Source organism: Castor canadensis, chromosome 4, assembly GCF_047511655.1.
Source record: "Castor canadensis chromosome 4, mCasCan1.hap1v2, whole genome shotgun sequence".
In the NCBI taxonomy this organism is placed as follows: domain Eukaryota; kingdom Metazoa; phylum Chordata; class Mammalia; order Rodentia; family Castoridae; genus Castor; species Castor canadensis.
In genome coordinates, this window is record NC_133389.1 from 107,305,154 (window position 1) to 107,331,206 (window position 26,053).

General features: G+C 35.0%; 1 protein-coding gene across 1 annotated transcript in view; it reads right to left on the bottom strand.

Annotated features, from left to right (window-relative positions):
* Positions 1–2,794: 2,794 nt before the first annotated feature.
* Stam2 (signal transducing adaptor molecule 2) overlaps positions 2,795–26,053 on the bottom strand; it is a 42,953-nt gene continuing 19,694 nt past the window's right edge. The window contains exons 2-14 of the mRNA XM_020162831.2: positions 25,076–25,160; positions 23,804–23,879; positions 23,603–23,701; positions 22,623–22,769; positions 20,942–21,011; positions 20,184–20,370; positions 17,041–17,135; positions 15,718–15,800; positions 15,502–15,589; positions 14,269–14,323; positions 10,513–10,666; positions 6,637–6,806; positions 2,795–5,356 (exon numbers count right to left, since the gene is read on the bottom strand). Coding sequence (XP_020018420.1) covers positions 5,134–5,356; positions 6,637–6,806; positions 10,513–10,666; positions 14,269–14,323; positions 15,502–15,589; positions 15,718–15,800; positions 17,041–17,135; positions 20,184–20,370; positions 20,942–21,011; positions 22,623–22,769; positions 23,603–23,701; positions 23,804–23,879; positions 25,076–25,160 — 1,532 coding nt within the window. The 3' untranslated portion in view covers positions 2,795–5,133. The remainder of the gene's footprint in view (positions 5,357–6,636; positions 6,807–10,512; positions 10,667–14,268; positions 14,324–15,501; positions 15,590–15,717; positions 15,801–17,040; positions 17,136–20,183; positions 20,371–20,941; positions 21,012–22,622; positions 22,770–23,602; positions 23,702–23,803; positions 23,880–25,075; positions 25,161–26,053) is intronic.

Genomic DNA, 26,053 nt, shown 5'->3' on the forward strand with positions numbered 1-26,053 from the left:
TGTTCCTAAAAAGACAGCAGCAGCCTCTTTTATCCCCATTTCCACTTCCAGGGCCATCTCTGTCTCCAAGTGGTTTTTTTATTTAAGGTGTCCCAGTTATAGCAATCAGGTCAGATGTAAATATATTAATTCTAGCTTTGACTGACTAAAAACCATGATAGGTTTATACTAGAGAATCTTTATAGAGTTCACATGACAATGGAATTGCAAAAGACCAGTTCAACATCAATTTATTTTATCAGGCACACAGGAATACCAAGTTGTAGACACACCTGGAAGCTCAGTATCTGTGGCAGATACCACAGAATAGTGCTGTCTGAATGCATTCCTAATCATCTTCTCCTTTGTCTTCTGTATAGAGGTTGGAAAAAACAGTAATCACATTTCCAGGTCCATTTGCAGCTAGGCTAATGTAGTTTGGCACAGTTCTAACCAATTACATGTAGATGAAAATCTCTGGGGGTTCCCAGGAGAAAAACATGATAAAGATTATCTTTAAGAGCCTTAATTCCCATTTTTCTGTTCAGACAATGCACTTTTCCCCGTATTGTACATGTCTGAAGCTGATTTAGAGAAATGTGACAAATCTGCATTTCCCCAGTGATGATGTTTACCTCTACATGGACATCCCTGGGACCTATATTCTAATAAGATAGCATTATCTACTCTTTAGATATCCAACACAAATGATCAGATAAGGACAGGCTGTTAACTCTTAGAATTGCAAACTAGCCAGGTGCCGGTGGCTCATGCCTCTAAGTCTAGCTATTCAGAAGCCAGATAGGATTGCAATTCAAAGCTAGCCCAGGCAAATAGTTCCACGAGACCCTATCTTGAAAAACCCTTCACAAAGAGGGCTGGTGGAGTTGCTCAAGGTGAAGGCCCTGAGTTCAAGGCCCAGTACTGCAAACAAAACAAAACAAAAAAACCTGCAATCTATACAGCTATGGGTTTGATGCATCACAGTTGGAAGAATGAAATCCTAGAAATGACCACTACTAGGGTATAGCAGTGTTAAAGAACAGCTTGAAAAAGAAATGTCTTTTCAACAAATGGAACAACTAGATATGTCCCCTATACCTCCTACCATGTGCAAAATTTAACTTAAAATGAATTGACAACTTAAAAAGATAAACATGGGAGAAAATATTTATGACCTTGGATTTGGCGATATATTCTTACAATACTGGAAACAAGAGCAATCAAACAAAAAAAATAGCTGCAGGCATGGCTCAAGTGGTAGAGTGCCTGCCTAGCAAATGCAAGGCCCTAAGTCCAAAACCCCAGTACAGCCAACAACAATAAACTGCATCTAATAAAAAAAAACTTTAAAATTTATAGTTTTGCAAAGGTTAAAAAAGGTCCTAAGGTAAAAAAAACTGCCATTAGAGAAAAGACATCTCAGAACTCCTGTGTCAATTTTAAGCAATCTTACAGTAGTCCTGAATGCCTGGTACTCAGAATCTGCTATACACATTTTTCTATGTTATTAGTTTCCCAGGACTGCAAAATTATAGTATTGCAAACTTGGAAGCTTACTTTTAAATAGAAATTTCTTTCTCACAGCTCTGGACACTGGAGGTCAGAAATGGACACTGGAGGTCAGAAATGGACGTGTTAGCAGGGCCATGCTCCCTCTGAAGGCTCTAGGGATGAGTACTCTCCCTCATCAGCTTTTGGCGGTCCCAGGCAGTCCTGGCCTCCTGGCAGCACAAACTCCAACATCTGCCTTCCATCTTCACATGGCCTAATTCACTGTTTATAGTGTTTTCTCCTCTTCTTCTAAAGACAGCAGTCATTGGATTTAAGAGTCCACGCTAAATCCAGGATGATGTCTACTCAAGGCCCTTAGCTAGTTACATCTGCATAGACTTGATTTCTAAATCAGGTCACATTCTGACATTTTAAGTGGACATGAATTTGAGTTGCAATGACAACTGACGACGATGGTATTAACAGTGGTGATAACAATAATTTCTCTTTTAGAACCAGTAAGGTTTTAAAAAAAAAAGTTTAAATTTAGCTTGATAAAATTCAAGTAATTTCTCCTCTGGAGAAAATTTTTAAAAGTAGATCTTTAATCTTCAAAAGAAAACTAAAACAAAAGAAATCAAATTGAGTCCTTCCTTTTATTAGACTAAAACTGATGCAAATAAAGAAAACTACCTTTTGATAGAAATAAATCATAAGTCAGTGCTAATATTATGTATAATTTATTAATTTCAGCTTCTCATCATAGTGACAACTCAACAAATCCAATCCTGGAACTCAGAAGTGTTAAAATTTACAGTTCTGACTAAGAAAAGCCTTTTTAAAAAAAAAATTCCTATTCACATACTTTTTATTTTTTATACAGTGCTGGGGGAATCAAACCCATGGCCTCGCATATGCTAAACCCATGGCCTCGCATATGCTAACCCCATGGTCTAGCTACATCCCCAACCCAACCACATATTTTTTAAGTCCTTACAATAATTTTTCAAAATTTGGAAGGTGAACTTTACAATCCTTTTCAATGTATAGCAAAATTTGCTACATAGTTAAATATCAGCTACTTGAAACAATGTAAGATGACAATATGTCTTCAAATCCTAAATGAGAAATATTATAATTATTTAATATTTAGGCAGTTTTGTAAATAAATGACCAAATAAGAAGTCAATGTTACTTGGCAGTACAGGTTTCAAACTATACAAATACTTCCCACTCCCTATGTTTTAACACACAGTGGTATTTTTCTATATTAATAAAGTTAATTCTGTTATAATTTAAAAGGAATTCTTTCTAACGCATAAAACTCCATATGGAAAATCAGAAGGTTTTTTTTTTAATTTTTTACATAAAACAGTAAGTATGAACCCAATGTAGAACTGAAGTTAGATTATTCCTTTGGTAGAAAATATTATAAACATCTTAAAATAAATATAATCCATAAGATCATAGGAAGAAAAGAAAACCTTGCATACCTTATTAATACTAAAAACTTTTATCAATCCAGTATCATTTTATACTATCAACAAGCTGCAACACAAAATTCCTTATAAATGGCAAAAATAAAATTATTTTTAAGAGGAAGAAACTTCTTCATGTAGAAATTTTCAAAGATAGATGCCAATATACACTATTTATATACATGTCACATGTTTTATTATTCCAAAACTATCTTAGTTAAACTAAACTGGTTGGTCCCCATTTAGTGGGTAGGCAGTATTTACACTGGTTCAAAGACTTATGCTGAGTTGAACTCTTATAATTTAGATCATAATTAAACAGGAAATATTTACATAAACATGAAAATAAACTTATTAACTGTAGTTTACGAGAAAAATGTTAACATTTTCCACATGCGGAAACATTAGCTATTATCAAGAGCAGCTTTAAATATTTTTTATATTTTTTATTTTTTAAAGAACAGATTTGTTTCTAAAAAAGTAAGGTGCCATTTTAGAATATTTTTTATAAGTATATAACTGAATTTATGTGGAAGAAAAATACAGGATGAAAAAACAGAATATGAGGCATTAAAGGTTAAAACTTCCTTTTCAGTTATTTGGATCTGAAAATAAAGACAATGACAGAAACTAGCCTTTCAGATATGGCTTGTTTCCCCACTAAATGTAGACCAAATGTCATACACAGTATCTTGTTCTAGGGTAAAGTTTCTCTGAAAAAGGAGTACACTTATAACCAAATTTCTGTAAACACCAAAATTTCCAGAACTATCTTCAAATGGATTCTTAGTAGAAAGATTAAGTGCTTTTCTTTAAAAAACAAATATACAAATCTTGCAAGCATGCCAAAAGTTTTAACTTTTTAAAAAAATTAAACTGATGTTCATAATTTTTCCTAAATACATGTATTTCTAAGCATATGTATTTGTATGTTCTATTCTGTATTATGTAAAAAGTTGGTAGGATAAAGTAATGTACAAATTTTTAAGAGAAAACAATCCCTACTGGGTTACCACTAATTCCTACATTATGTGGAATCTATTAACACTACAAATTAATTTAAAACATGGGCTTCAGGAAAATTGCCTTGACCGCTTTCTTATCAATCCATTCATTGTCTTCTATCAAATCACTGTCTGCTATTATTCCAAAGGCTCAGAAATGGACATTTTTTCCAACGGCTTGGCACAGGGCAAATTAGCACTGGTATTTGAGTCACTTCTTTAAAAAAAAAAAAAAAAAACAGCCCATCAATAAATACACACTTATCACCCATGCTTATTTTATATCACATCAAAAGAATGTCTCATGACTCAAATTCACATATAACCCATAAAAAGGAAATGTAGCCATCTGTGCACACCATTGCAGGAAGGAAAACACATGGACCCCATCTTCATTAGACAATGGTCAAAGTCAACTAAAAAGGTCATTAGTGGCAATTCTAAATACCAGGGAGTCTTGTACAAAAGGAACTGTCTTTCTTCAGGGAATGGAAATGTTTTGTGGGGCACTCCTGAGACCACTGCTGGTGGTGCTGTTAAAGGGACTGGCTGAATGCTTTCTCACACATCTGCATTTACATGGTTTTCACTAGTAATAACAGAAAACATTTCTGTTCCTTCCAAATTGCTCTTGTTTCTGTAGACAATTATATGCTAATTATTACTCAACATAACACTGAGAGCAAAACTGACAGTACTGAAAACACAACTGCAATTTAAGGAGCCAAAAGGAAATATGTTGGCAAGCTAAATGCTTACACAAAAAGATGTTCGCCTTTTAAAATAATAGCATGTGGGAAACTCTGAGAAAAGGAGGCAGACAAAAAAATATTTAAAGGTCTTCAGTGATCCTGAAACCACATTTTAGGGGAAAACAATAGCTACTTTAAAGTAAAACTTTTACACTCCTATCTCACACTATTTAGTGTCATAAAGCTACTATTGAGTTTCCAAATTTATGTAGAGATTTGAGAGTACGACGAAGCTGTCTGGAATCATCCCTAACCTGCCTCTGATAGGAAGACTGACTTCAAACAAACTGGACTGAATAAAGCTTTTATGGCCTTCAGAGTAAGATAGGTTTTTGTGCTTTATTTATTCATGGTTCTTTTGAGTTGAGAGGCAACAAAGTTTTCTTTTAAACTTTAGGTTAGATCACCAGGGTTGCTTGTCTGTCTCTAAAGCAGAGGCTGCTGGTAGCCTGCCTGCTGAGCCACCGAATGGGCTGGAACTGCCATGGCAAAACCCGCCAGCTGTGGCAAGCTGGAAGTAGTGTTCTGGTAAGAGGACGGATCCACAGACATCCCCGTCTGCTGTGTGTAAGCAGCTGTACCAGTAGCTGCTTGAAGACTAGAGCTGTGGTTCATGTAGGCCGGACTGGAAACAGCATCTTGTCCAGTGCTACAAACAAAATTTTAAAAAGTAAATCACATTTGCTTTGCATTATCTAGGTTATGGTCAGATATCAATCATCATAACAAAAATGCCTTCTCCATCTTCATTTTAAGTTTACACAGCTATCAAATATTGTTACTATAATTTTTATATTTGCTAAGAGAGGAGTGCTCAAAAAGCAACAAAATGTAAATTACAAGACCTGTTTAATTTGTTTTCTCTAAAATCTCTTCCTGAAAACATTTAAAAACTGAAGAGATGCAAACTATTTCTGACTACAGTCACCTTGGCAGCTCTGAAGAGAATAGAGCTCTGGCTCAAGATGCACCCTCAGCACATTCTCCCTTTTCCACTTCCCAATCCAGTATGCCCTCCAAGCTTTCCTTTGGCAGGGACTCTTCCCTTTCAAAGAGAGAACAGTGCATGCTGCATAGGACCCATGATCTGCTCTCAGGAAAATGTGTTTGCTTATTGCTCACACATACATACATACATACATGCACACACAAAGCTGAAAAATCACAAAAAATGACAAAGCTTTTGTTTTTCCCTGTAGCTACTATGGCACAGATTTCTTTTAAAATGTATTTAAATTTAAATTACACTGAATACACCGCTTGCAACAGAGGAGAATTAATGTCAACACTATACCAGTTTTTCCTAGATAATTCTTACTGGTACTCAGGATAACAAAATTTTATTTTAATCAAATACCAATATAAACAGGCTTACTTAGTTTTCAGGTAATATCTAAGACTCATACACATGGTATTTAAACAGTAGAAAGTGACCTCCTACATGTGATAATACGTAATGGGCATTTTCTGTGGTGAAGTAAGTAAAAGGAAAGATTTAAAACATAATTCTAGAGATGTGTTTGCATTAAAAACGTTGAAACTGCAAATTCCACAACTCAAACATACTCCCTTATAATGGTCAAAGTAACAGGAGCTTCCTAATATTTAGGAGTATGTGCAGATAAGTATGTCTGGGACTACTTCTCTAGTCAACTACAGCACAGTGCTTGTAAGTACATCATGAGGTTAGTCCCACAAAGGACAATTAGCCTTCTTGTCCTCAGGACCTAACTATAGGCTTAAGTCTCAGCAAACAAAGCTACCAAAGCTAAGGGCAGCCCCACTCCACTTAATGGGATTAAGAACTGGCGCTTCAATAACTCCATCTTCAGGGTGAAAGCTGGAACTGTTCTTACAAAAAGAGACCAGGGTCTACAGAGTTTCATTCTAAAAGTCGCTGAAAAATTCACACAGCTCCCCAAAACTTACCTTAAATACGGAGTTTGAGCAGTCTGTGTTGTTACTGAGGAGTTCACATTTGGAGGCAGCGATCTCAGTGAGCCAATATGATCTGGCCCCAAGTTGTAGCTTTGGGCAACAGTTACTTGGTGAATGCTTTGACCCAGGTAGTTTCCACCATGTGATTGAACTGGATATGTCTATTAACCAAAGGGAAAAAGTTCACTCACTGATCTCCCAAACATCTAACTAATATCTAAAACTTTAAAAGACTAAAGGAAAGAAAATGTTATATTTCTTTGGGGAGCAATCTGATTTCACCAATTTATCCATTCTAGAAGAAAAAGTGCACAGCTTCTAACTCAGTGTTAAATCTATGAAAATAATTATTTTCCTGGTTGTTCTTTTACTTTTCAGCAGCTTTGGAGAAAGACAAAAAAAAAAGAAGGTAGTATATTTTCAAGTAGTGGGCTGGAATCTATCTGTCAGAGTGCTATTACCCAGTAACATGCTTGCTATAAAGCCACAGAACACCTCCTTGAAGGGAAGCCCATCATCACTTCAAGTGGCCATGAAAAAGATGGCCTCTTCACCCCCAACCTGGGATGACTCATCTAACCCCTACTACGGAGTAAAGGTTGAAAAAGAAATGATATCAGGGTGCCAGCCCCTCTCCAGCAACTTCTACTATACATCTGCCTTTAGAACAGATGGGACAAAAGGAAAGAGTTATAAGTGAGAAGATGTATCCTAAGGAAATTTTTTTAAAAAGGCCTAAGTAGCTAGATATTTTTATGTGCCCTACTTAATTTTCATGGTAACAGCTCCTTAAAGACCGAGTCCATCTGCCTATTTACACTCAGCATTCGTAACAATGAACATGTTTAATAAAGGTCATATAGTAATAATCATTGCTCCAGTTTTAAATTAGGCTAAATGATAATTCACATTAACATTTAGTGTTGGAATGCCAAAAATCTACATAAAGTGCAATCATACTACCTCCTTAAGGAAGCAAACATGTAACAACCCACAGACGAGAAGCTGAGATTGTAGGAATAGATCACTGTGGTTTACGTTTCCTGAGTGGCCTCCACAGACACAAGGAATAAAAAAAAAATTGTACGTTACCCCACCTACTTCTAGTAGAGATGTTTTTCAAATCAGAACACTAAGTTATAAATAATTCAAATACTCTTATGTGTGAAGGGTATAGACAGTGTTATGTGAGGAAGCAAACTGATAGAAAGTTAACTTTAAAAAATTAGTTGTGCTTAGCAAAAAACATTATACATAGAATGCAAAAAAACACAAAACCTGGCATAGGAATGACAAATAACCCTTTACAGACATAAAAAGAAGCAAACATTAGTTCTATCACACAATGGTACAACCATTTCTATTCTGTTTCATTTTCACAGCAGTGCAAGTAACTCTTTGAAAACACAAGCAATAATGAATAAACTCCAGTAGTCTTTTTGTGCCCAAAAATCCTTCCTAAGCTCACATGCAATTTTCAAAAGGTTCAGGGCATGGCATATTTGATAGAATGCATGCTATCTGATGTGACAGTTACCACAGTAACCATTCTTTTTTTTAACTTAGCAATTATATTGTGTTAAGTCATCTAATTTATGCACCCACATTCTACGTTTTCTCCTTGGTGTCTCCTTCACACACTCCCTTATGTATCAGTTTCCATAAAGTAACATGAATTTTGCCCATCCATGCTCATTTTGAATTTGATTGTTAATTGACTAAAATTTGAAAAAGACTTCCAAATGGGGATACTGATGAGTGTAAGTATTTGTTTAGGTTGGCAAGCACAAAAAAGGTGAAGAGTACTGAGAACTAGTGTTTATGGATGTCTTTTGGCACCTGCACCTCAGAGGCCTGCATTGTACCTTCATTATACATGAACTTTTAAACAATTTAAGTCATAAGGCTAAGAAAAAAATATATAAAGCATGCTCTCAGAACAAAAGAAGCTCATTAACTAAGCCCTTTATAGAAATCTTGACAGAGATTTTAAAAGAAATATTCAGGCCACGTTGGGTTAGTTTGAAAGCAAACGCGGGTGTCATACTCAGCTGTGATGGCGGAGGAAACTTGCGAGCTGGCAAAGTAAAAGGCAGGCAGTGTCCAGCTCAGGGATGCTTCATCGCATCTCCTGTTCCAGAATAGGCCTAGGCTATCGGTGGAGACTTGTGGAAGTTTGAAATGAATTGCCCTAAGTTTTAACATTCTGTTCAGCATGATGGAGTTGCTTTTGGAGATCTGGGTTGAAGCGTTTATGGAGGGGATGTTGTTTTTAAGAGAAATGAATAAAAATTACACATTTTGAGGAAGCCGTGGCAAAATCAAACATAAAACAACAAAATACAGTTTGTTTTTGGAATTCTTCAGTATCTTCTCTCCTCACAAGCTGTAGCCTGAGTAGCAGTAATTCCTCTAACTCTGATGGCTCTTTTCACTATAAGGATAAACTCTACAGCTCTGCTCCTCAGGCTTTACAGGTCCATATTGATCATTTTAATCTAAGCTGAATGTGTCCTGGAGCAAGTACTGGAAAAATTAACATTGTTGAAGGTTGTGTACTAGGCCACAATTCTCCAACTATAGTTATAAACCAAACAATGGTATGCTTTTATTCTTTTCTTTTAAATCCAGTGATTTGAAGAAATGTACTATAGCCTTATAAAGTTTGACTTTTTTTGTTAAAAATGAAAAGAAATATTCAATCACCTTGTTGTGTGGTACTCACCCAGAGGACTTGCTACACCAGTCCTGAACCAGAGGATTTTTATTTCACACTTACAAACAGGATTTGTAAGTGTATCAAAGACTTACACTTCACACTAACAAGGGCATATAAAGAAGCAGGACTCTCCTCAGACATTCACTGGAGTTTCCATTATGTTAAAACTGAACTAAATGTAAAATGTTATTTGTGAAATATTGGCATCTATTTTTTCTGGTGAACACTGTTTAGTCAGTATTTCTTTTTCTTAATTCTTTTTTTTTTTTGGCATTCCTGGGGTTTGAACTCAGGGCCTTATAAGTGCTCTACCACTTCAGCTATGCACCTCCAACCCTTTTTGCTTTACTTATTTTTCAGGTAAGGCTCATGCCTGTTTCCTGGGTGACCTTGAAATGCTATCCTCCTACCTACAACTCCAAAGTAACTGAGATTATAGTCATGAACCACCATGCTTGGCTTGCTCTTTTTGAGACAGGGTCTCAACAACTTTTTTTTTTGGTGCCCAGGTTGGCCTTAAACCACAAATGGCCCATCTCTACCTCCCAAGTAGCTGGGATGATAGGCATAAGCCACTATGCCTGGCCTAGCCAAGCCAATACTTCTTGAAACTATCAAAGCAAAGTGGTATGGTTTAGATATGAAGTATCCCCCAAAAAAGTTTTTGTGTTAAAGGCTTAGTCCTTAGCTGGTGGCACTACTAAGAAGTGATTGAATTATGAGTTTACTAACTAATTTCATCAATGGATTAATCCTTTCATGAATGCACAGATGAATGAGCTATGAGGAAGTAGATCCTTGTTGGGAAAGTGTTTACCAGGGGTGTGCCTCTGAAGGGCATGTTTGATCCCTGGCCACGTCCCCTTTCCCAACCACTATGGCGTATGCAGCTTTGCTGCTCCCAGCCATGATGTTCCAGTCTCAACTCAGACTGGAGGCAGCAATGGAGCCAGCTGACCATGGACTGAAACATCTGAAACTATGAGCCAAAAGAAATCTTTCCTCCTTTAAGTTGATTTCTCTTAGGTGTTTCTGTCAGTGACAGAATTCTATGGGCCACAGAAATTTTAATACTATACTCTTAAACATTTTTTTTAAGCTTAAAACTTTTTATAACTTTGAAAAATGTTCTCAAAAAACATGCTCACCTGCAATGGAACCCCAGCTGATGCAGACGGATAATGTGCTGGAGGGTGGAGCTTTGAATAGACTGAATAGACTGGTGCTTCATTCACCAATTTGTTATAGAGTTCCAGAGCTTCCAAGACTTTTACATTCAATTCAGACAATTCTGAATGCTTCCTGACATGGAAGAAAAGCATTTTCATACTCTTCTAGTCTTTAAGCAAGTATTTAGAAATGTAAATTATTTTTTAAATTTAGCATACTTCTATTCATATTTTAAAATATTCTTTTTATATACAGGAAAGAAGTCACAAAGAGAAAATGAGGGGAAGAAATTATTTAATTCTTATAATAGTGAGGCTGATATGACTTTATTATATTATGGAAAATTCAGTTCTATCCTTCATAGATTGCAACCAATGTATAATTTTGTTGCTAGGAGAATTTACTTTAATATGTTATAGGTCTCTGTTGAAAATTCAATTATAAGGAAAAACAGTTTTGCAATTAGGTAAGAGTATAAGTCATAATTATAAATCTCAGTTAAAAAGAAAAGCACATGGGCAAAGCACAGAGCCTCTGTGAAGTATAATGAGCAAAATAAGAACACACCCCAAAAAATCACACATTTCCATTTACTAATATCCACGAAAGACCAACTAAAAAAATTATTTAAATAATTATCCTTGAAAATGCGAATAATATAATATATACACAAGGGAGTCCTTACTGCTTGCTGTTGATTGGTTGATTGAAATTTGTTGTAGAAATACAGTTTGTATTTGTAGATTGGTTGATTTTGAAAAGGTAGATTACATCATTGTGCAGTAACAACAAATCTAAATAAGCATTTTCACATGTGTCCAAGAAACTCCAGAGCAAATCCTTCAGACTTAGTACAATTTTGTCTGCTACCCCAGGAGTAATAAACTGTCTTTGCAACTAACAAGTTAATAAAAGTGAAATGGCTGCTTTTATCTGATCTAAAGTATCTACAAGCCTGTTTATTTGAACATGGTTCTTTCCATATAAACACAGAGGCAAGAAACAGAGCAAGTAAACAGACACAGGGCTATCATGAATAACTGACCTGAATTGAGTCCTATCAAAATTTATCACCTTTCCTCTATTAGAATCTGTTATGGCTGAACCGAAATTAAAAAAAAGGTTGATCCGACTTGCAACGAATGTCTATATAAAGCAGGTTAAACTACATCTTCAGAAATATCAGTTGCAAATCACTAAAGCTACAGAAATTAAGTGCACATGTATTAATGTGTGACTAAGAATTAGCCATAAGAACTTGGCCCACACAACCCAGCATGCTGAGGAAACACCAGGAGAATGCAGTAGAAAGCCCTGAGCAGTATCTTTGAAAGATCTGAGACAAAGTCCCACAGTAATAACAAATGTTTTACTGAACTGTGCTCAAAACTATACTAGAAGAAAATAAAGTATAATTCTTTTTACTTGGAGAGACTTTAATCTCTTAGGACGACAAGGTAAAGAACATGAAAAACAGCAAATGATGAAACGTAATTGAATGCAAAATTGTATGAAATGGTAGAGACAGAAGAATTTAGAGAAGGATATGAGTTTGAGCTGCGATAGACTGAAAAGGCTGGAAGTTAAAGCTAGGACATAAGCTGGCCCCAAGTAAGGACGGGTAGGTCAAGTTGAAAATAAAGACTATGTCAGGTCAGTAGTAAAAGGGACAAGCAGGGTTTAGAAAGGAAGTAGGAAAACAGATTACAATAGCCTGGAACATAGATCCAGACAATGAATCTTCCATCAATAAACCTACTTAAAATTTCTGGATTCAATTTACATGTTTACCCATTATAATTTCTTAGATAAATTCTACAAAATTTCATTCCACACATTAATAGAAGGAAAACATACAATTTAATTTTCTGACAGTAGAGTTGTTTTTCTTAGTAGAAATAACAAACTGATGACCCATTCAGGGGACTATTAGACTCATCTCTGAATGCTCAACAAGAGTAAGTAGCCAATGAAAATTTGTTGAAAAAAAACATTAAGCATTTCCAGTACAGGAGCTCCATCTGCAGTAAGAGAATGCCAGTTACCTAGTCACAAACTAAAACAGACAAGGGGACTGGTTAAGAGCTGAGTTCTCATTTAAAAAAGTAACTCCTATCAGAAACGAACACTCGAGTTTTAATCCTTCTAGGCATTTTTCCTTTAATGATATTCTTTTTGTTAAATCTCTTCTGCTTTTTTTCATTATATCACATCATTCCATATCAACAGATACTTGTCATTGATTTCTACCATAGAATGTGTGGATATACAATTTTTTTAAACCAATCTGACCCTGAAGGTCTTTTCAGCTACTTCCTTCAACAGTGTTGTCATAAATAACAATGCTGAACACCTTCACAGCTAAATGTCTGCATCTGTCACCATGCACTTAGCATGGGCTTGAAATTGTGGGGTTGTAAGGATATGAACAAGCTTTAGGCCCAGAAAAGTTGAAAACTGTACTCCTATCTCCACCTATAGCAATACTATTTTTTCTTTATGATCTTCTCCAGTTTAATTATTCACTAGCCATTAACATCCCTCCATTGAAGCAAAGTAGATGTGTAAGTACCCATTTAATACTTTCTCTAAAATATGACAAAACCACCACTGTCACATCATTCACTGCCATAGGAATTTAGTTTTTATTTCTGCAGAAAATATAGAGGATTTGTAACAAATGCCCCATGGAACAAAGATGACAATTTTCAGTGATCTGAAGGCTTTGCTGCTGAGGCACCTCTCTGGTAGTAGTAGAAAGAAAGAAAGCACTTCCTCCTCTCCTTTGTACTTCAGTGCTCCCTAACCTCTTGCTTCTGTGCTGTTTACACAGCAGTTCAACAACTAGGGCCGGGAAGGGCTGGGCTGGAATAGTAACTTCAGATGCCAAGCTGAGGGGTGCAAGAAGGGCACAGGGCCACACTAAAAGCTTAACTCTGACATCCCCTTCTCCAGTGCTGTTGCTGTTTCTTAGGAACAGTGCAAGAGAAATGTGGAAATACAAAGAGAGGGAAGTGCATTATACTGGGTTAGCTTCCCAAGTTATGGAGATCTCACTTGAAGCTTCCATTGCATAACAAGTCAATGACTGCCTATGACCCCTGCTTTCACTTTGTTCTCCATTCACTTTAGTCTTCACTACTCATTAGCCCCTCATTCCGAGCTCAAGGAAAAAAATGACTGCATAAGAAAAGTAAGGGGCCTTGATTCTATGCATATTACACTACTGCCATTAGAATAAAATAACTGCTACCAAAATAAAAACCATCATCTGGGCCAGGGGTGGTGGTGCACCCCTGTAATCCCAGCCACTCAGATGGAGACAGGAGGATTAAAGTTCAAGGCTGGCCCGGGCAAAAGTTGGTAAGATGCTATCTCAAAAACAAGTCAGGTGTGGTGGCACATGCCTATAATCCCAGCTACTCAGGAGGCATTAGAAGGACTGCAGTCCAGGCCTGTCTGGGCAAAAGCATGACACACTACCTGAAAAACAAACTAAAAAGCAAAAGGACTAGGTGGTGGCTCATGGTACAGTGCTTGCCTTGAGGCAGAGTTCAATCACCAGTACTGACAAAAAAAAAAAAGCACCATCTTGCCATTAGCTTGTAAGAGCTTGGAAAACTGAAAAACAATTTTGACAGACATTCCAGTTACAAAGGCCTCAGTAGTTCGGTTTCCCCAAAACAAGTAAATCTATGAAAACTATACATTTTTATTTGCATGAAAAATCTTACCTGTCAATCTCTTCAAGTTTTTCATCTATCACTGGGCCCATCTGCTGGCAGATATCTGTAAATATAAAAATACTTAGAAATCTAGAAACCTAATTCAGTTTAAGCAATTTTCACAACTTTTACCGAGAGCACCAATATGTGATAACATACATAATACACAGAGAACGAAGTTTATCCTACAGACAGACTATAAAGGACCTACTTTTAATATTACTCAGCACTACTGTTACTACGCATTACTAGTGTGAGCAAAGGCAAGGTCAAAACTAAAATGAATATCCTATCATGATCCTTGGAGCTATTAAATGAGTTTATGGACTGTGACATTTGTACTGGTCCCAAAGTCTGAAAGGTATCTAGAAAACTATTACTACCCAACTAAGGCAAACTTGAGTCACAGTGTAAAAAGTATGTAACCAGATGCAGATTAGATATGAACACTTTCATGTATCTGACATTTCGAATTTTAGTATTTTAGGTATTTCCAACTGCATGCACAAATATAATGAATACCACAATATTCTACATTTACAACCAGGTTTCTTCTACAAAAAGACAGGATTTATCCATTCACCATATTTTTCTCCCAAAGGATTGTTTTTTGAATGGTGCTAGGGTTTGAACTCAGGCTCTTGTGCTTGCTAGGCAGGCACTCCACCACTTCAGCCACACTTCCAGTCCACTTTGCTCTGTTTATTTTAGACATGGAGTCTTGGGAACTATTTGCCCGTGCTCCTCCAAATCTGAGCCTCCCAAGTACAGTCCCCAGCACCCAACAAAAAGGATTTTTAAAAGCATAAAAACATTTGTTCTTACTTTAAATTTCTGAGAGACATTTGGCATACATCTGCTGCACATTGGCATGCATCAAATGACAAAGTTAACACTGAGCATGTATAATGTGGACCTTTAAAGTTATACCACAAGAGAATTAAAGAAGAATTTTTTAAATTTTCATCCAATTAATTTGCTATTTCTAATTATTTTTCTGAACTGCAGATTTCTTTAGACAATTTCATAAGAAGGCTTACAGAATTCAAAGACTTTCTTCTTGAAAAAATATGCACATATGTTAATACCTTCCAAGTGACACTTTTACTATTTTACTATCCTAGTCTACTCCTCACCAGAGATTTCAAACCTCAAAAACTAAACACAAACCAGAAAAAAACACAAGACATTATGAAGAGCTAAAATATGAAGTAACATTAATCTCCAATATTAACTAAGTACCTTCCAAGTCCAAGAGGTCTTGGGAGTCTGGTTTTGGATCTGCTGGGTCTATACTCTGCAGTACCTGCAGGGCTCTATTCATTTTATCCTAAAGATAACAAGAAATGCCCAAAGTCAAAAGAGCTTTAACTTCAGTGAATGGAAAATTACTCTTTCCAGGCATCCATATTACATATTAAAGTTTTGACAGTTTAACTATTAAACAAAGGACTTTACCTCATCTATGTAAACAGGCTCAGGCTCTGATGTCTTAATTTCCTCCACATCATCATCAACTACATTCAATTTGTCCACAGCTCCTATGGAAACAAAGTAAACTATGAGTTCTTCAGCATTTACTTTGGTAACTGAATCATTAATTTAAAAGTGGCCTATGAGTATACATAAGAAAAAAAGGAAGCTCCTTATTCATCACATTTTGTAATCAATAAATTACATATATTCATTTGTTCATGTCACAAATACTTATTAGCACTTAACTGTGTGCCAACCATCATCCTAGGCATTTAGACATACACCAGTGACTAAGGCAAACAAGGATCTTGTGCAACAACTGAGCACCATGAATGGGAGTTGCTTTTTTCCCTAAAACTGAGTACTTCCACTGAGGTGAAAAAATATACAAGATAGTAGTAGATCATTAGCTACAAAGCTAATTCCATAGTTAAATTTATAAATTCCATCTACATTCCTGCCTTCTAGTAAGGGAAAATCTATTTCCTATATGAACAAAATAGGCCTGATTTTACCCTGACTTTGACACTAGATAACACAAAACAGAAAAGTCTTTCATAAAGAGAAAGCTAAAAAATATACATAACCCAGAAAACTATCCTTGGAGTATTGCTAGAGTGTACTAAATTTTACTTAAGTATAGCCTGGTAAAAAGAAAGTTACAGTAAAAACCTACATAACCAAAGGATTAAGTTTTAACAGTCACTTAATTCAAGTATGGGGCTAACTTTTAATTATACCCTAATGAACAGAGCTCAGCAAAATACAAGGATACACTGAAAATCAAGAATACTCTTTTACTTTTTCTAATGTTATTCAGAAGACACCTTCAGTGCTTTGTTTACATTACTTTATTGTCTTGAGTTCCCTAGGATCGAATGAAGGTGGGGTAAAGTCTAAAACTTAGGAACACTTCTAACCCATTTAGCCCTTGCTGACCAGGGTCCTTGCCAACTCCCACCTTTGTAACTATGGTTCAGTGATGAGTAAAAACAACATTCTTTATACAGAACAAGACACACATTGCCTCTCACACTGTAAAATTATTGATTCAAATACTTACTTATATAGTTACTATACACATTAACACTCAAAGGATTTAAGATACAAGGAAAAAGTTCCTGGGATTGACTTGGGATAAAATTAATCCTATGACTGACATAGAATAAATTAATCCTTTCATTTGGGTAAGAAGCAGGTTATACATCGTAATGCCTATTAAATAAAATATTGACTTAAATGCAAATAATAAAATTCAAGTGAAAAGACTTTAATAGATTGAATTTTCTCTAAGATTTAACTTACCTGCCTCAGACTCTACATTTAAATTAGCTGTTACAAAATTAGATGGGAAGAGTCCTATTCCTCTGTGGTTTTCCCCTTTCCACCAATTGGCATCACTGAAAATAGAATGCAAAAAGTGTCACTTGTTCCTCTACACTTTAAAATATTAGTATCAAGAGGAATTAAAATAGAAATTAAATTTAGCCTACTTTGAAATGTTAGTTCATATCTAGCTATACTTAAAAGTTATTTTTCTTGAGTTTATAAAAACTATTGAAAAAGACAAATAAAACTGCCATTTCTACCACAAACATACAAATAGTAAACTCTGAAACCTTGGTAGTCTTGTGGGGATCTTTTTCTTAAATTTTAATTTGGGGAGCCAGCCCTTCCAATTGGACTCTCTGGCAAGCCTTCCTTGCAAGTAAAGTTCCTTTTCTTTTCTAAATGCTTGTCTCTAGAACCAAATGTACACTGCTTCAGAGGTCTAAGTGGAACAGGCATTTTTTGGAACTGCAAGAATTCCACCAGGTTATTTAAAATATTTACAGAAAGAACAAAACAAGGAGTGGTGAAAGGAAGTTTAAAAAATGTAGAAAGTAAAAAAAGGCTTTTTAAAAATAATGTAGCTGTTAATAAGAAATGTATGTCTTTTCTATCAGCTCAGCTCAGCATTTCTTATTCTGAGACTTAAGAATAATGTATTCTTAAGGAACTTTAAGTTCTTTATGTGAAAATTTTAACATTACATTTTCAATTTCACAGCAATCTAAAAACAATGAAGATGGTCATTTTTCTGGATCATCTGGATGACTTCATTTCTCTCTGTCAACTATTTAGTTTTACCAATCGAGTTTGCCTTTATATTTAAAACTGTGCCAGTAGCTATCAAGTACCTAAAATCATACCATTTAATCCAAAATGTACTAGTAAGTATGTCTATAGCAACTATCAGTGTGGTGTGTCTAATTATCAAGATGACAGTATGTGACCTACATATTATATCATATTCATACTGAATTTTCTTAACAGTTAAAAAGAGTTTTGTTTCTCAGTGATAAGTAGCAACCAAAAACTGTTATATGAACCTAAATTATTTAATAAATTTATGAAAACATGGGTGCAGCACAGTAACGTAACTCTATTTGTCATAGGCCAGTGGACTGTAACAGGAAAGTCAAATGATTTAATTGGATACACAATTCTGTTTCACAGTTGTTACAGCAGAAAAAGAAGAGAACTGAGTTACCACACAGCACAGAAAAGTGCATAACCTGCTCAAGTACCATGCCATTAATCAGTACTATATTTACCTTGAGAATAGCAATTTATTTTAGAAAACTTTATTACATAAAATTAATGCTCTAAATTTGAATCTCAGCAAAACCCACTTATTTTGTGGTTTTGTTTCTATTTATAAATGTCTTTAACAATAGGTGGATAAGAATATCAAAAATAAGGGCTGGGATGTAGCTTGGTGGTACAGCGCTTGCCTAGCATGTATGAGGCCCTGGGTTCGATCTCAGCACCAAAAAAGAAAAGACAAAAAAAAAAAAAAAAAAGAATATCAAAAGTATAAAATTAAATCTTTGGCAACTATTCTAAAAGACCCTCATGCCAGACATTTCAGGACATAACACCTCTCCTTCAGGAAACATGTGCCTCACTTCAAATGACTATTTACAAAAAGAAAATTTTTAATGCAAAAAAAGGTATTTTCTCAGTGAACACAGTGCTATCTTTCCAACTCTCAATTTCTTGCAAAATGTTCCTGTCTTCTCAAAATCAAAGGGTCTAGGCATGTAGTTCAGTGGTAGAGCTACTAGCCTGGCATGGGTGAGACCCTGGGTTCAATTCCCAGCACTACCCCCTACCACCAAAATCAAGGTTCACCTGAAACAGAGCCCTTGGGTCGGCCCCCTTTCCCAGATGCCTTTACCAAGTATGAAGTGGTTCCCTTGTGGAATGCAACAGGACCTCTTTTATGGCATTTGGCACACTCTGCTTCCACACAATTCTCTGTACAGTAATTTTAACTCCCTTACTTTATTTTAGGTTTCAGGAAAACAGAACTGTGTCCTCATTCATTTTTTATTATAAATAGAGTCTATTATGTAACATTTTCTCAATAAATATTTATGGCAGCAAAGCAAAGCCACTATACATCTACTTGTTTAAAAATATACTTGTCTAGTATATCCTCACGGGGTTATTTATACTGGAAACCAAAAACATTTGTTCTATTCACAACACCAAGCTGTTAGGTCTTACTTTCCTAAATTTCATCAACTTCTTTTAAAAGTAAGAGTAGGGCTGGTTGTGATAAAGCACACCTGAATTCCTAGCTAATCCAAAGGCAGAGACAGGAGAACTATAGTTTAACGTCAGCCCTGGGGTTGCGGGAAGTGGCAAGACCTAGCTCAAAAATATGCCAGGAGTGGTGCTGTAGCATCTGTAATTCCAACTATACAAAAGCTCAAAGCTGAGCAGTATGGCCTAGCAAGCATGAGGCCCTGAGTTCAATCCCCAATACCATCAAAAAAAAAAAAAAAAAGTAAAGACAGGGCTAGTGTTTACACTTGTAAAGTGTAGGCTGAGGCAGAAGGTTCACAAGTTTGAAGCTATACAAGTCTTGGCAATACAGAGAGACTCTGTCACAAAAAAAAAAAAAAAAAAAGAAGAACAGAATTAGGCTCAAAATAGATCAGTATATATTTTTTCTTACAACTTTACATGATAGAGAAATTGTGAGGAGAACACAGTAATAGATGAAGAACTGAGGGAGAGCCAAGAACAGGTTCTGGTTGCTGTGGTCAAGGTAAAACACCAATACTTCTTCCTAAAACTTTTCTGACAATAATTTTGATATACACATTTCCCAAGATAAATAAAGGCATTCAGGTCGCTTAATATGTATTTCCCAACTGTGGTAAACAACATTATTTAATGCATTTCCATCTAAGACAAAGGATATTTTACTATCAAATCTAAAATAATAAGAGACACATTATCTATCCTAATCTTTATAAAAATAATTAAGGTCTGAGAAGGTTCTATTATGAGTTAAATGCACCAAAACCAAGACTTGAGCATTCACAATTCTCAGTTAAGGATACAGTATTTAAAAGCTTCAGAATATTCACAAGTAAAGACATAAAACATACCTGTCATCCAAAACAATAATGATTTCACCATGTTTAAAGGTGAGTTCATTGTCCTCAACAGCTTCAAAATCATACAAAGCTCTCACTTTCCGTGCAACTTTATTATTTAACTGGATTTCTGCACTTGGATATAAAGATTTTGTCTCTGTGTATTGCTGTTTCTGCTCTTGTAACGATAATTCAATAGCTAGTTTGAAAAATTGAAATAAAAAAATAAGATAGTCAGGATTAATTCTGATTTTTAGAAAAGTTTAAAAAGAAATATTAGATGACAATTTAACAGCTAACAATAAACCAAGTGACTATTTGTCAAAATAAATCCTAAACAGTTAACTTTCTTGGGGGGCACAGAAACATTTTTTAAAATAAAGTTTTTGCTCATTCCTTATTATCACAGTCTGTCATATACAGAAGCTATTATTTTTATAGCAAACAGATTGTGACATTATAATATGGGTAGTTTTCCATATAGGACAAGCCATGAACATATTTCTGCACTTGACTCATAACGCTGGCATTAAAGAAAAGGTGAAATGTAATCTCTCCAAAAGTAGGACATTAAATATATATTACTGAGAAGGAAAATGAATTATGTTCATCTTATGTCATTTGTTTTCCTGACTTTTAAGAACCTGAAAAATTTTAAATTTGAGATAGAACTAAAAGTATTCCCAGTTTTATTATAATTTTTATTTCAATAAAATCTTCTGGTAAGGATATTTTAAGTAGTATTAAATTATACATGCTTGATCATTTACCTTTAGCTATGTCTTCATCTTCTTTGTTTTTGTTCGATGACGTACCATTCTTGGCAGCAGCTGAGACAGTCTGTAAATGTATGAGTAAAGTGAACACCACTATCCTTTCAAAGAAAACACAAGCTCTATACTCTGTAATTACCTGCAGATGATAATTTAAAAAAATACTGATAACTGAATTCCATTTAAAAGTGAAATTCTTTGTAATTGTAAGTAGCTGTTTTCAAATACTACAACAAAATATCAGAGTTTTCAAGAAAACATAATAAATGCACAAAGGACATGGACTGGCTTACATTTTGCATAAATCTAAGAATCTGACATAGAACCTGGCATCCAGAAAGTTCTGAAATATTTACAGACTGAATAAATATAACTTTCCTGATTGCATTTCCTGTTCTCAACAGTCCAAAGTCTCTTACTCAGTGAGAGGTGCTATACTGCTGTCAGCACACCCGAGCTTCACACGTGTAGAGAAGTTACCATCAGAAATCATGAGGGACTACTGAACAGGAGGAGAAGGAGGACAGAGAAACAATGGGATTCTAGTGATCCATCAGAAGTCCTTCTCTACTACTCATGGTGGCTTTTCAGGCATGGCAGAGGACTAAGGAAGGTCATGCTTCAATTGAAAGGCACATAAGACAAGCATCTAGGACTCTGAACAATCAACCAGTTCATTAATGCAGATTTTTTTAGAATGATATACAGAAAGGACAGATCAATTCCTTTTTATTACTTACAAGACTTTTGTCTCAAAGCTCTAACTTGCATTCTTAGACCTGAGCAGCTGTAACACTCTTTCTGTGTCTTTAATGCATAGTCTAAATAAAAGAAAATATGTACCACCCTCCTTACTCTTTCTCCAGCCCATGTCCTAATATTAACTGGAGGACAAAAGGTGCTGAGAGCAAAATCCAAGATAGAGTACTTTTCTTCCACAAACCTAAAAAAACAGCCCATTCTATGAGTTATTATTCCTACCTTCCCTCATCCTATTAAAACTATCCCCTATCTCTCCAATTTCTTGTCTTACAGTTCTAACCCATCTTATATGTAAACTATTCACTTTAGGCAGATTTACTCTTCAACAAATAGTCCTCAATAGCATATATATGTTCATGTCATTCCTCCCTGTCATCACCTTCTCAATCCACTCCACCTAAAAAAATACATTCAAGTCTCAAAATTCTACCTTTTCACCTCCTCTCCCTCTTAATCTGTAGTTCCCTCTGTCTCTTTGGTGCTAAGGGAGATAGCATCTAGTCTTTGTACCCTTCATAGCTTATATGTCACTTTCAATTCAAATTAGTTATGTTTTATATATATGGCTACCCTTCAAATTTGCCCTAAGTTTCTTGAACATAAGGGCTACCTTATGCATGTAAGCCTTTTGCATGGTTCCAGACTTAGAGTAACATTAGATACATTACAAGCCTGGTTCACTTTTCAAAATTCTGACATGTAGAAAAATACTTAACAATTAGAATGTCCACTAAATGTAAGGTACTACATTAGATTGGCACTTAGGGGATGAAGTGGGAAATGATGACCATGACATCTCTTGCTAGTTTGTACGTGTATATATATATATATATATATATATATATATATATATATATATATATATATACCTTCAAAATAGTATATGGCTAACCATGGATCTGAGTGAATCTCTTACCTGAGAACCTGCTGGAGGAAAAGTAATTCCTTCTTCTTTCATAGATTTAATAGTTGCAGATATTAGACTAAACTGAGGGTCCTTCTGAAACTCTTCTGACCATTCCACCATTAAATATTTCAGTTTTTCACACACTTTAGGATGAGCCTTTTAAAGAAAAGACAAAGGGAAACCCCAAAAATGCAGTTAAAATAAGTCTTTAAATTATTTAACTAACAAACAGATTACTACCAAAACTGTCTTTAATTATCTGAAAATCAACAGAAGTCCAGCAATCTCTAGTCTAGCTAGGTAATTGATACCTGCCTATTTACATGTAAAAATATAGTTTTTCCCTGTAAAATCACTCTTCTGGAACATCAATTTCCAAGTCTTGCCATAATGACTACAAATCTTTTATATTAGATTAAGATTTTTTAATCAATTTTACTAACAGCATAAAAATGGCACTTCAGAATTTTTGTCTCAAAGAAGTCAGTAACAACCCTAACAGAGTCCCTCCACTCTGCTCTAAAATAAAGGCCCCTTTGTTCAGTCAACTTTAATGGAAGTCAGTGCAGAATGGTGGTTGAAGTTTGGGGTCTAGAATCACAGAAACCTAGATCTGAATCTCAGCTATGCACCTCCTAGCTGCATAGCCTCGGAAAAGTTACTCTTCTCTAGACATCAGTTTCTGGATCAACAAAGCAGGAAAAGAGACTCAAACTTCCAAGAGTTAAGAATAAACAAGGCAGTCTACATAATACGGTTACAGCAGTGACTGTGTACTAGACCTTGACAAACATTAGCTCTTACTAATAGTGTAGGTGCTTTGGGGAAAAAACATTTTTGGTGCTATAAATATTAAAAATCAAACTTCAGAACAAGTTTTCATTTCTATTTATTTAAAAATGGTTTCATTTCTAATACAACTTTATTATTAAAAATAATGCAAAATATACTTTTTAATGATTTAAATTTCTTTTCTTGTTAAAATTTACCTTATTTTTTATCACAGCACGTACTTCTGTTGCAAAATCACGGGAGCATACTTCCAAATGAAATATTTTTCCACAGTTTGCCACACAAGCCCCAAGAAGCTAATAATTAAAATAAAAATTAACAAAGAAATATTGAAATAGTAACTTACTGAAATAAACACACTTTTAAAGTTTGGGTCACACAACACAACATTTACTCACAGTTAACGCCTGCAGAGCAACATGAGGGACCTTATGATTTACCCTTTTCATTATGGCTTTTAGGCAATCTTTTGCTCTAAAAAAAAAAAAAAATAGAGAAAATTAAGTGTTTTTTGAGAATTTCAACTCAAACATTAAAAAACTGGCATTTCCTATTTTTTCTTATTGGAGTGTTCAGCTAGGACCTGAGCACCTTAACGAAAATCTATTTTTACTATTTGTATCCTCCCTATCTATCTGCTGTCTGACATACACAAGCAGCTGAATATTTTTGAAATAGGAATTTCCTAAGCAAACTGGCTTTAAAAATAAAATCCTGGAAACTGCTTGGTAAAAGAGTAAGTCTATAAAATAATTTTATACACTCTTCTGTTCAGACTCATATGACTTAAAAACAATTGCAACAATTGCAAATATTGCAGTATTGAGAAATCATTTCAAAAAATCAACACAGAGAAGTATATCATACTAACTCTTCATTTCTTTATGACAGCTCTCAGACAGCAAATTCTCTTCTTAAAAGGACTAGCAGGATATATAATTTTAAAAGGTTCACTTACAGACATGTGAGTGCACTATGAAAAGGTGAATGTCAAAACAAAGGTTTTCATCACACTTTTACACTTCTAAAATGTAATCCTCAAAAGCACTGTTTTTACATTGACTTTTTTCATGTTGTTACCTGCTACATTTACAGAAGATTCTAATGCATGTCTAAGTCACAAGGAAATTCCCCAAGTTAACAAGCACCCTGTTCTAGTGACCCTTTAATCAATCATCTATGTTAATGGAGCTCACTTCAGTTCAACTCATTTCCATTTGTTCTTTCAACATAAGGTTAATCTCCGAAAACTGGCATACTGGATCTCTTTACTTCAATCTCCAAAAACTAAACAGTTTAGTTCAAATAGTAGTTTAGTTTAAACTATTAATGTGATGATTCACAACTACTTGAGAGATGGAGATCAAGAGGATCAGGGTTCCAGGCCAGCCCATGCAAAAAGTTAGCAAGATCCCATTTCAATCAACAGGCCAAGTGTGGCAGACTTTGCCTATAATCCCAGCATGTGGGAAGTTGAAGCAAGAGAATCATGAGTTCCAAGCCCACAACACAAAAACAGGGCAGAGGGGATGACTCAAGTAGGCCCTTAGTTCAATCCCCAGTACTAAAAAGAAAAACCAAAAACAAAACCCTAATATCTCAACTTCCTTTCAAAATTCCATCGCAGACACAGGTTAGTGAAGCGCTTGGACATTCACTGGGCATCTCACCCATTAGGCGTGCTTCCCACTTTGTCACATATGTCCATAATGAGACTCCAATCTTCGGTGCTGTTGTACTCACTGGTGGCTTTTTCTAGAAAATACATTAACATACACAAAAATGAGGACTTGTCTTACAAAACACTAAAAGACCAATAATGGTTTAAAAGAACTATGGATGAACTTCAGAAGATAAGAGTACTAACTTCAACTTTAAATTGTGTAATTAAATGAAATGAATGTTCTCAAGTATACCAGTAAAATGCCTTCTAAACAATTAAATAAATTATGAATTATTAGTAATCCCACCAAATTCTAATTTGGAAGAAAGCTTTAAAAATGAATAATCATATAGAAAATATACCCTAAATTATTCATTGAAGCATTATTTTTTAAAAAGGGAAACTGATTAATAGAATAAATTCATACAATGGAATATGAAAAATGAGGTACCTAAAATTAAATATACAAAAATGTACAAATCTCAAACACAAATTTCTCATAAAAAGCCCATAACTGAAGGATTTATGACAGTCACGTGAACTTTTTTAAACAACTTTATTGAGATGTAGCTCAAAATACAATTTAGGTATTTAAAGTGTATAGTTAGGGAGCTGGTGGAGTGGCTCAAGTGGTAGAGCATCTGCCCAGCAAGCATGAGGCTCTGAGTTCAAACCCCAGTACTGCCAAAATAAATAAATAAATATAATAATAAATAAATATATATAATAAACTATATATAAATATATAGTTAGTATATTCCCAGATTTGCACAATTACCTATTATCCCCTAAAGAAATCAGTCATCATCTATTCTCCCCTCATAACAACCTTGTGTCTCTACACATTTACCTATTCTGGTCTTTTCATATAAATAAAATCATACAGTATATTTTTGTGACTGGCTTGCTACTTAGTATTTTCAAATTTCATCCATGTTGTAGCATGTATCAGTATATAGTTTTTTACTGCTGAGTAATATCCCAT